The sequence below is a fragment of the Podarcis muralis genome, chromosome 1 (genome assembly GCF_964188315.1).
Source record: "Podarcis muralis chromosome 1, rPodMur119.hap1.1, whole genome shotgun sequence".
NCBI classification, from domain to species: domain Eukaryota; kingdom Metazoa; phylum Chordata; class Lepidosauria; order Squamata; family Lacertidae; genus Podarcis; species Podarcis muralis.
This window is the reverse complement of record NC_135655.1, coordinates 47,172,188-47,184,513: the sequence shown is the minus strand read 5'-3', so window position 1 is coordinate 47,184,513 and position 12,326 is coordinate 47,172,188. Positions and strand designations below refer to the sequence as shown.

General features: G+C 41.0%; 1 protein-coding gene across 2 annotated transcripts in view; it reads left to right on the top strand.

Annotated features, from left to right (window-relative positions):
- Positions 1–12,326, top strand: part of SMOC1 (SPARC related modular calcium binding 1) — a 65,679-nt gene that overhangs the window by 25,999 nt on the left and 27,354 nt on the right. The window contains exon 6 of one of the 2 annotated variants that reach the window (XM_028725179.2): positions 10,358–10,414. In XM_028725179.2, the coding sequence (XP_028581012.2) occupies positions 10,358–10,414 (57 nt within the window). Of the gene's footprint in view, positions 1–10,324; positions 10,415–12,326 lie in introns of both variants that reach the window. The other variant, XM_028725172.2, reaches the window with a different exon arrangement.

Here is a 12,326-nt window from a genome sequence, read left to right as displayed (position 1 = left end):
CTGGAGTTTTAGAAAACGTGATCCTGCCTTTCCAGAATTTGAGTGAGGAAAGCAATGGATGCTTTTGAAATATGGCTGCCCAGTTGTAAACCTTTAAGATAGGTCTGCAGGCATTCCGTACATGGATTGTTCCCTGCGTTCCACATTTGTAAGATGCATCTTCTGATGCTTGTCCTCACTAGTTAACATGAGGGAGTGGGTATGCCCAAGACAATCAAGCCAGGACTGCTGGAAGTAGTGGGAGTTTAGGTCCTTTGCTAGACATGCCATTAAAGACCATGTGAAACCAAAATACTATAACCGTCTTTTGGTTCAGGGAGAGGCTCTTGAGGAAGGGAGTGATGCGCTTAAAGAGGAAAGTGCAATACTGGGCTTAATACTCCACTGTGATCTGCTAATTCTTTCGTGCGTCCTTCAGCAAGTAATCCATTTTTCACTAGAGAAAAATTCATTTCAGTTTTCTACCTTGCCTTTTCCCAAGCTCTCTATTGAACTGATAAAAATTTGCCTCCTCCTATAGCAGCATTGGGGTGTTGATCTCACTGAGGTCTGGGCAATGTCTTAAAAAAGCTTTTTTTTTTTTTTAGATTTTTGATGTTTAAAATGTTAAAGTTTAGGTTTTAAATTCTGTATACTGTGTTGTTATAAAGTGCTCTTCTACATTGACGGTGAAAAGTGGAATATAAATTTTAAATAAGAAATCTGTCCATTCTAAGCTAAATTGTCTGCTGTTTTGCAATTTGCCTTGTCAAATATGTTTGTTCAACCCTGTGATTCAGCTTCCGTCACCTTGAAAGTGAGAACAACAACTGAGGTTTATAGAACCTCTTGTTCATGCATCTGCAGTCTTGGATTAACCACTTATGACCTTTAATCCTTCTCATATGTGGTTGATGCAAAGCAGATCAGATCAGCTCTTTTCTGCCATGTGTTGAACGGTGAATTGACTGAAGCTTGACAATATTTTTATGTGTCTCCATCCTTCTGGCACTGCCCTTGCATTGAACTTTCCCATTTGTTTGTCTTGCTATTAGTCCTGAAAGTAAATTGCCAGGTGTTGTTTTTTTAAAAAAACACACATCCTCAGTAGTCATCAAAATACTTTTTTTCCTTGACAAATCATTATTGAGAGAGCACATTTCTCCCTTAACCTCAATGGCATATATACAGAACAAAGCTTGCATGTTCCTACACCATCCAAAAAGTGTGCACAAGTCTGTGTTTTATGCAGTTTGGGGATAGTAGAGAGTGGGGGAGAATTTCTCCCACCCCTTAATAAGCCTACCTTCTGTTAATTCTTGCTAACATTTGCAGGTATCAAGCATCCAAAGGACAATCAAATCATAAATGTGCTACAATTTCCATAATGATTCTATGGATTAGAAATTGCATAAATGACTTCCCCCTTGGCTTGAGTGAAGGCTTGAACTCTGTGAGCTGGCTTTGAATATGGTAGCCACTGTTTTTTCATTTTTGGTCTATAAAACAATTCAGCCTCCAAACCCCAATTTTGAAAGTGCAGTGTGATTTTGTTTTCTGCTTTATATTTTACCTGATCTTTATCTTCTTACATTTTTATCCCACCTTGATTCTGTCAGTGAAACCCAAGGTGCATGTGGATCCTGCAAAGACAGCTGTGCAGGCACTAACCAGACCCTCACCTACTTAGCATCAGGAAGGGGGTGGCCACCTGTGCCCTTGGTTCTTCCTGGGCCAGATTCAAATAACAAGTACTGCTAGTGGAAACTTGCATGACACCCTCTAGTGCAGTGGGGCTTTCCACTTCTCTCCTCTCCCTGCAATCCACCCCCCCCCAATTGGGGAAGGGTTAGAAGAACCCCCAGAACATCACACGGGAGGAGAAGTAGGGAGATTATTCCAGGAATGCTTGTACTGTATTCCTTAGCACTACATTGAATTCCTTCCTCTAATATGTTGCTTCACTTCATACTTTTTGATTCTGTTTTATTCTGGTCACATTTCTTGCCTGATCATAGATAATCCAGGATACCTGCTTCTCTGAGCTTTACCTGAATCCACCACCTGACTTGTCAAATTGTGTTTTTTACCATCACTTTTTGGTTTTCGCTGTTTCCTGTCAAAAGTATTAAGTCTTATATTTTTAAGATGCAGCCAGTATCTCTCCCACACACACACACCTGGAGAGTCAGCAGAGGGTGTTCCACCCTGTCTAGGTTAACAGCATCATTGTACAGTCTATAACCAGGTTAGCTCACATTCCTTTAAATGTGAATTTCCTGAATATCTAGGTTGAGAGTTAGCACAATATAGTCAGAATATTTTTTTGAAGTGCAGAAGGCAAACAGGTGCATGCCTCAGGCACTAAATCATCCACTGTTGACTCAGTGGGAATCTAGCAGTCCACCTTTGTGATGGTTAGCAAATTCCAGAAGTTCCAGAGTCAATGGGTAATCCTTTTGACTGCATATGGAGAGTCTTTTCACAAAATGAATTGTTTATTAAACTGAAATGTGATGTGATAATTCCTTCCTCAGCAGGGCTTCAATTCCAATGTAAGATCACCGGTCCCCGCCATCCCACCCCGGTTAAGTGAATAGGCCAGCAATTTAAGAGTGGATGCAGCTGGGGAACTCAAGAGTTTGTACACTAAGCATAAGAGAATTCATGCCACAATAAATATTGATCTTTAAGATGCCCTGAGACTCTTGATCAGTCACTAGTATGTGTGAGTTCACAAAGACTGGAATCATTCTGAATATCTATTTTCAGAGGAGAAAGCCTGGGACAAGAATAACAACCTCTTGCACTGATTCTGATATGTATGCAGCTGGAGTTTTAGAAGAAAAGGATGTGCAGGTCTTAGAGATGACAAGAAAAAAGAACTCCATTGAAAATTATGGGACTGTATGTTCTATTCTTGAAAAGGCTCAACATTGTATGTCTCTTGGGATTTTGTATCAAGCTTTTTGACTATTTGCTTAACTTGTTTGAATGTAGGTAAGAATGGTTAGATTCATTCAAGAAAAATAAGAATGTGTGTGGTCAGAAGTCTCCTTAAAGCCACGTTGATGGCCACTGAGAATGAGTTGTCTTTCCTTTTCTGGCTTGGATGGCTGCAGAGTGGCACAACAGAGGGAAGTAGAAGCTTGCTAGGATTCAGGATATAGTTTTTATTTATTTGCCCAAAAATAAGACTTAAGTTTTGGCAATGGACATTCGTTCATTAGCCAACTAGAGGGAGAGACTTTTATGTTCACCATCTTTGGTCCAGACAGTGATGACTACATAGGAAAAAAATCACAAGATATTATATATTAGGGAAGTCGATACTATTGATGGGGGGCGGGGCGGGTAAAGGCAGTAAACCTAGTCTGCTTTTGTGATCCTCTCCAGAGAGGTATGTGGCATTTATTAGCTGACAGTTCCACTAAAGCAAGAAAGTGGGCTTATTAAACTTAATTCCATCTAAAATTTGGACTGGTGCTAGCGTGTTCCTTCCTTTTTACCATTCTTGCTGAAATTGTTATGAAACGGACCATGAGATGATTCTAGGTGATTCCTTCCGTCCCGCTGAGGCCCTCTACTTCTTCATTGTGACCATTTTTTAATAGTGTTTTTTGAGTGTGGAATTGTTCAGCTGATTGATACCTGTTGAACTTGGGTTGTTGCTTCTAGTTGAAATTGTTCACTCTTCACTTCGAAGAAAAGCAGTGTCAAAAGAGAGCATAACACAGTGATTTGTATGTGTGCCGTTCTCAGTCTGTTATTCACCCATCCCTTTATTTTCACCCTTCCCATTCTCCCCCTCCCTCCCTCTCGCCCTCTCCCCCTACTCTCTCTCTGCCCCTCACATGCAATACAGACATAGCTGACGAGGTGTCCATTCTCTTCTCTGAGGAAATGAAAAGGCATATTGTAAGCCCGAAAACTCGGTCTGGTTGTCAGCCAGAAATTAGTTCTCTAAAGAAGACGACGGTGGGAGGGAGGGGAGGGGAGGGGAGGGGAGGGGAGGAGAGGGACGAGAAGAGAAAAGTACACTTTGCAATAGTTTTGCCTAGGTTCACTGCACATGGCTGGATATGTGAAGGGGGTATTAAGGGTCCTAAGCATGCAGGTTTCAGAAGGAAGGCAGATTGTGTGTCTGGGAGGAATTAGGCAAAAAATTTGGACTGTTTATTTAATCCTCTCAAGCAGTCTTTTTCTTCTTCTCCCCCTTCTGTTTTTCTTTTTGTGTTGAACAGACTGCTTTACAGGGGGGCACGTGTGGTAATTAACACATGCAGCTGTAGGGCTTCCACCATATGGTTGAATTTCAAATGGCCATTGATCTGGGAACTCACTGCATTACCCACCCCCACTCTGCAACCCGAAGCCTTGAAGATGTGAGGGAGGTTTTATAGAGAGACTTTCCTCGGGAGAGAGAGAGATTGCTGGGCTGAGCAGAAAGTAGCTTAAAGGCATAGGGTGTTCTCTCAGGTGCCTTTAACTGCATTGAACTACTGAAAACGTGCATTAAATATAACAACTTAGGAGGCATATGTTAAAAAGACACTTTAATTATAGGCTTTGCTTACACGAAATCAATGGCTCCTTTTCCTCCCTTCATCTCTTCCCACTATTTTCAAAGAGGAACCCTGAACTGGGATTTGACCCTGGAACTCCCTGGTCATAGTTCCTTTCCAGACTGGTCATTGTGCTTATCAAAAGGAAAGTCCTCTATCTGCTTCAATAGGCAACAATATATTAACGTGTCCCAGTAAAGGAGTGTGAGAGAGTTACTTGTTTGTGAACACACCTGCCTGGTTATCCAGGAATGGTAGTGCAAAATGGCTATTGCATTGGGTTGTGTCAAAAATCGTACAGAAAGCTTTGGTGAGCGATTTCACCATTAGACAGAACAGGGATAAGAGTATCTATTTCACGGTGCATTCCCAGCTAAGTGGCGACACTTTCATGCTACTTATTGATGCTTATAAAATTGTGTGTATTAGAAGTTGATTGAGACAAATGATTTAAGACACATGCGACATGTAATTGTCCAGACAGGTGTTCTGTATATCTGAATTAGATCACTAGCACTAACAAACATCTCTCCCTCTCTGTGTAGACAGAATTGTGTTGGTTATCATACTTCAAGATGTACAGGGCTAAGGATGGAAGAAAGCATGCCTAAATTGATTTACCGTGATGGCATTTACTGAACTGAAAACTCACCCATTCTTTCAAGGTGAGGCTGCCAATGCCAAGCCTCTCCTTTCCATCCTCCATCAGATACAAATAGAAAAAAAGGGAAGATCAGTTCCCAGAACTGATCCTATTCTGCCATTTCTGAAAAAGACCTTCAGGAGGAGGTGGTGTTCTCATTGATCCTGTTCTCCGCAAATGAAGCTACATCTAGGAATGTTTCTCAACACTGTGTTTGGAGATGTGTTGGCTAAACCAGTCCCATGCCAGACCAGTAACACCAAGGGACCACAACTGAGGAACAGGAGACCACCACTGGAGGACAGGAGAGTGCAGTGAGTTAGAGTGACAGTGTAGCTGATTGACCGAATCCTTGGAGTTGGCATAAACTGATATTGCATATGCCTTGCAAATTTCCTTTAATGGTGGATGGTATCTCTGGATGACACATTCAGTGTGTCTTTCATACTTTTAATTAGATACATAATTTTTCTTGTCCCAGATGAAATTTGAAACCTAACTTCCCTTGGTATCCATGCCAAAGGGTGGGAGAGAAGAAAAAGCTTCCAGACATGCTTATTGAACTACCTGTTTGCACCCCAAGCCATTCTTTAAATGCTATCTAAAGCCATACAAAGGGATGCGGGTGGCGCTGTGGTCTAAACCACAGAGCCTAGGACTTGCCGATCAGAAGGTTGGCGGTTCAAATCCCTGCGATGGGGTGAGCTACCGTTGCCTGGTCCCTGCTCCTGCCAACCTAGCAGTTCAAAAGCACGTCAAGTGCAAGTAGATAAATAGGTACCGCTCCGGCGGGAAGGTAAACGGCGTTTCCGTGCACTGCTCTGGTTCGCCAGAAGCGGCTTAGTCATGCTGGCCACATGACCCGGAAGCTGTCTGCGGACAAACGCCGGCTCCCTTGGCCTATTTAGAGCGAGATGAGCGCCGTAACCCCAGAATCATCCACGACTGGACCTAAAGGTCAGGGGTACCTTTACCTCTAAAGCCATACAGATTAATGGAAGGTTTGCAATTGGACAAATTAACAGCAGGGTTGCAAGTGGGATGTGGTTTTGTACCCTTGGTGGTGTAGAGTGGGTGGGGTACTCTGTATCAAGATTTCAAGAGTCACGGTTTTCAGAGCAGTGCCAGAGTGATGCAGCTTGTAAGAAAAACCCAGCAGCAGTGGGCCCTTTTGACATATCCTTTTAAAAGGGCTGCTTCCAGGAAGAGGGGATGCTTTGTCCGGGGTCAGAATAAACGCATTGTACACCCAGACAATTAACTCTTCAAATGACTTGCCAACCTCTTTAAAGCCACTATACTCTCCTTCGGTCTATCCCCAGCTCTATTCAAACACTTAAGCACACCATCTTTGTTTTGTTTATTATTCAAAAAAGGGGGGGGGGAGTCCTTCACAGGAATAGCTGGAGCGGATCAACATTGTCCTCTCAGTGGCATTTATCTCCAGCCAGCAGTGAATGTGTCAATCAGGAATCAAAAAGCCAAACAGAAGAGGCTTTGAATCATGTCATCAGGGGTCGAAGTGACTTCCAGCTGTCTGTGCAACACCAAAGAACAGTGCTGTCTTTTGCAGAAGTATACTGGCTTGACGATATTAGATCACAAAGTCTTTGAGGAATATTCCCCAACCTCCTTCATACTGATGCACCTGCAAGGGAGATATTTGGGGTGGAGGAAAGGGAGGGAGGCTAATGTATTCCAGAAAGTCTCATTTCTGCTTGGTTGAAGATTCCTTCAGCATACTGTTGCAATTAGCATTGGCAGTGTTTTGTAAAAAGCAGGCACCGTTTATTTCAGAAGTGTGCAATTATCTCTCAGGTTGGAGTTCATGATGGCCTTGAATGTTGAAGCATTTGGATTCTAACCAAACATTTTTGTGTTTATAGTCTTCTAGTCTGATATCTGTACAGTGGATTATAAAGCAGACCCCCTTTTATGAAAGCCCTTTAAAACTAGAATCAATACTGCCTTGTCTTAAGTAACATATCATTTCCACGCCCCTGTAAGCAGGGTGGTTTATGACATAAGAATACAAAATGAAATGACAAAATACATAATAACAGCCCCCTCTCACAAATACATTTAAATGGCCCATAGAAAGCCTTCAAGGGACGCGGGTGGTGCTGTGGGTAAAAGCCTCAGCGCCTAGGGCTTGCCGATCGAAAGGTCGGCGGTTCGAATCCCCGCGGCGGGGTGCGCTCCCGCTGCTCGGTCCCAGCGCCTGCCAACCCAGCAGTTCGAAAGCACCCCCGGGTGCAAGTAGATAAATAGGGACCGCTTACCAGCGGGAAGGTAAACGGCGTTCCGTGTGCAGCTCTGGCTCGCCAGAGCAGCGATGTCACGCTGGCCACGTGACCCAGAAGTGTCTTCGGACAGCGCTGGCCCCCGGCCTCTTAAGTGAGATGGGCGCACAACCCCAGAGTCTGTCAAGACTGGCCTGTACGGGCAGGGGTACCTTTACCTTTACCTTTTAGAAAGCCTTCATTTCCCATCAAGCCTTTTTTATCCTAGGTCCCATCTGCACTTTACATTCAGAGCACTATTATACCATGATTATATCTGTGACTTTCAATATAAGCCAAATAATTTGATATCATGTTAGCTTAGATTAGGTTTATTAATTATATATGTCCCTTCCAAACCAAAAGCTCTAAAGCAATTTACAACTAAGTAAAAAATAATAATGCAATATTCATAATATAAGGGTAGGAGGGTTTTCTGTGACTAAAATGGAATGTATCTTGTTTTGCAACTGTTAGTCTTCCGGAATGTCACTTGTTCCAGACATAAAAAATAAAAATGGAACGATCAGAGAGATGTATCTCGCTGAAGAATGTGTGTTTTAATTTAGTGAAAACTGTCTTTGGTGTTACCAGGTAACAAGGGTGAAAAATTTATCATCATTATTATATATTTATTTATACCCCGTCTATTTACAAGTTCATTACAAAACTTTTCATCTTAAGCATCGTTTGAGGAAACCAGATGCCCTGGTTTCTCTTTATTCCGCATCAAATAATTACTCAGTACTGATTTATCTATTGGCAGGAAAAAACCCTGCAATCTTTTATTTCTAATAGAAGTTACAGAAGCAGGCAGCACTGTTTGGTGAGCATGCAGAAACTGATGGGATTACAGTTCTGGGCTTTTGATCAGCAACTGTTAATCCAGCTATGGGAAACACCAGCCCAATACTAGGTAAAGTTAGTTGCGCCTAAATCCTGCTGAAATGAATGAGAATCTTTGGAAAACACTCTCTGATTAGAAAAAGTTAGTCATCTTGTCACTAATTAAAATGAGGAACACTGCTTAACAACTTGGAAAGCATTAAGATCGGCCTCTGTAAAACAACAGCTTTAGCTTAATTGATTTTAACTGCAACTAACTTTCTTCTGTATCAGCACTATATGGCTTTAAGCTTGTTTTCTCAGTTAACTGGTTAGTGCTTTATTTTTCTTACCAAGTTGTAATCAGTTGTTTTTTTAAAATGTGATCTTTTAAGAGTTGAATCACACACCCTGGTTACAACTCACAGCCCCATAAAAGACTGCCCCTGCATCTCCCTTCCCACCTTGACATTAACCTCATTGGGTCATATGTTTCTTCCTTCATCTGCTTCCTGTTCTTTTTATGTGGAATTCTGTATGTTGGCTGGAGCAAGGATGATATTTTCCCCGTTTTTGGAAACTCTGCTTTTAGGATTACTGCACCTGGAAATTCAGCAGTGGTAGCTTACCAGTTGATGAAAACTGGGCAGGATTTTTGTTTTAAATGTTGCATAGCACTTCATCATATTATACTATGGTTTTGTAACTGAGATTTTCTTTCTGTATATCTTGTGTCAGGACATGAGGACACAGAACATGTGACAAGGTATTTAAAGCCACAATATGCTGTAAATGTCCCCAAATTCTCATTATGTCACTTGTTTTTATATGCTTACATGACCCAGCTAAGCAGACAAACTAATGCTTTTTATGGTTTTATTTTTGCACATTGTAACTTTTTATTTATTCTTATAGCACATACGTAAGACAAATACCAGTAGAGGAGATAAACAATGGCTACTTTTCATTGATGACATGTATGTCTGTACCAGAGAGCTCAAACTCTAGATCCCAAGTCTTCTGACCTCAAACCCTTTCCCCCCCTGAAATGAGATAATGGGGTTGTAAGTTTAGGCATTCATGGGCTGAATCAGTCAGAGCATGACTCTGTCCCGATTTGCTTCATTCTGTGGCCAGTTTTCAAAAGATTATTTTTCTTCATGGTTTTAATTTGTTTTGGATTTTACTAGGTTCAAGCATTTATGAGAAATGTTTCATTGTTCTCTTTGCACTTGGAGAATTTCAGAACAAGGGAGGCCAATAAGAACACATTTCTTCTAGACACTCTTCTGTTTTAGCTATGTTGGTATTGGTGATTTGCCAATGTAAGCATTAGAAATAATATGGCATACTAGTGATTGCAGCCTAATTTCTGTGCAGCAAATTGTGATGCCAGATTCCATGCTGATAAGATTCAGAAAACAAGATATTTCAACAATCATGAAAAGTATAAAGATGAAATATATTTGGAAGGCCAACCATCTTAGCAAACAGAATCCTAGGCCTAGTTTTCATATCCATTACTTAACATGGTGGCCTTGTGCTGACAGGCTTCTATGAATTAACCTTTTGGCACAGTGAGGTGCTACTTCACCTGCTCATATACTAGCACATTGTGACATCTCATGTTCCCAAGCCTTCAAGTTGTGATTTGTGCCACGTGTTAGTGTGATCACCACATCCAAGAAGCAGGGAACCGCCATATAAAGAATAGGTAACTAGGGCCACAATGAATAGACTAAGCCCATCTGATCCAAACGACGGCCATTCTTGCCACGCAGCCTTCTACAATACACCGAAAAGGAGAATGTTCTTTGGTTTTGGTCAATGCAATGAATGTGAGGGATGACAAAAAATGACCATTCTGAAAATGATTTTAATAATTCTCTGCTATGTTATTCTTTAAGTACGTTGCCTTTTGTGTTCTCATTCTTGTGATTTTCTCTCTGATGGACTTGGCCGGGCCATGTAAAAATCCCAATCATTCAACAATACTGGAGAGTAGATAGTATTTACCTCAATAATGGTAGTTTCTTTTCGATTCTTTTTAACTCTCAATTCAGATGATGGTTCGAAACCAACACCCACCATGGAGACCCAGCCTGTTTTTGATGGAGAAGGTAAGAACTTCAGAGACGTTTATTCTCATGTAATATGTGTCAACCTAGTATTTTGTTATCCCATAAGAAAAATGCCTACCGCCACATCACACAATATATTTAATTTGGGTGTTATTTTTTTGAACCCAGTGTCAACTGGGTTCACTGCCATATCTGTGACTATCCATTTCTGTAATCACGATGTGACAATAGAATTAGTTTACAGCCAAGTTTGCACCTCTCAATCACAACAGCAAAAAAAGATAAGAGGAAATATTTGGAAGGTCTACCACTTCCTGCATGTGATGCCATGTTTAAGAAAAATAGGCCACTTGAAATATAGGCGGTGGACAACTTGGAAACAAGGCTACCGGTAAATACAAAATAGGAACACATTATCAGATCTTTCACTTCATTAGTTGAGATATGTGGAATTACGTTCTTTTATGGGACTAAGGGACAATCTTATACCCACTTACCTGGGAATAAGTCCCATTGAACTCAGTGAGACAGGCGTCTGAGTAGATATACATAGTACTGTGCTGGAAAGTGACTTTTCAAATTGATTTGCAATTGCTCCCCATATTGATGAAAAAGAGTTGTTAGTATCCATACTGAACAAGAGCAAAGCTGCCAATTTGGTCATCCCTCCTGTGTTTTACAAAATTACGGTACTTGAGAGAGCCTTTTAGTTGCTTAGGTGCTGATTAGGACTCTTCCTCTTCTGAGCTACATGTTCTATGGACTGTGCAGCATTTTCTCTCACTATACCTGTTCTGCTTTCCATATAAAATGAGAATCTCACTTTCTACACCCAGTATGTTGGTTTGGGGTTTAGTTCTTTAGAAATCTGTGAAACTTGCTACCAAAAGCCTGCATTTTAATTTTTTTAAAAATATGTTGTAATATATGGGTTGAGAATTTTAGTTGTGCTAAAATGATGACTGGTTCTGCAAAAACTGGAGCCTTGATGTTGTGAAACAAATCAATTTATACAACTGACTACACTGGTATTAATAATAAATCTGCCCTTTCCTTTAATGTTCTTTTCCTCACTCTGCAAATGAAAAAAACCAAGCATCATCATCTTCTTCTTCTTCTTCTTCTTCTTCTTCTTCTTCTTCTTCTTCTTCTTCTTCTTCTTCTAATCCATATCTCTAACCCGAAAAATAAACTGTAGCTTTCAAACTTTCCTTTTTTAAAAATGTAAAGGAAGTTTTTGTTTCTCTTACACAACTTTGTCTATTTTTTGTTTTTGTTTTGTGCACACTGTATTTTTTGCCCTCTTTGTTTTGCTGTTCAGACAGTAATTTGTTAGTCGTTAAGATGCTGCAAGATTTTTGTTACGAGAGAGTAACATGGTTACGCCTCTGGAAATTGTCAGAATACTTTTGACTTTTATTTATTTATAAATACTTATATAACACTTTATGCAGGGCCCTTATAGAGGTTTCTGCTTTCCCGCCTCATTAATTGCCTGAGACTGCTTGTACCACTTAGTCACATGGTATTGGAAGAACACCAGTGACTCAAACACAAGGTGTGTGGAAATGGGCACTGAGGTTTTCTAAAACACATTGGTGTATAACAGCAGGATTGGGCCTTCAGTTTCCATATTTTTCCACTGCTTCAAGCAGTGTCCCAATGCAGCAACTTGGAAAACAGCTGCCGTGATTGCACAGATCATGGCAGTGCTGTTTTTATTATTTAGAGTTTATATATTTATAGGCCACCCTATACAGTGGTACCTCAGGTTAAGTACTTAATTTGTTCTGGAGGTCTGTTCTTAACCTGAAACTGTTCTTAACCTGAAGCACCACTTTAGCTAATGGGGCCTCCCGCTGCCACCGCACCACCGGAGCACGATTTCTGTTCTCATCCTGAAGCAAAGTTCTTAACCCGAGGTACTATTTCTGGGTTAGCGGAGTCTGTA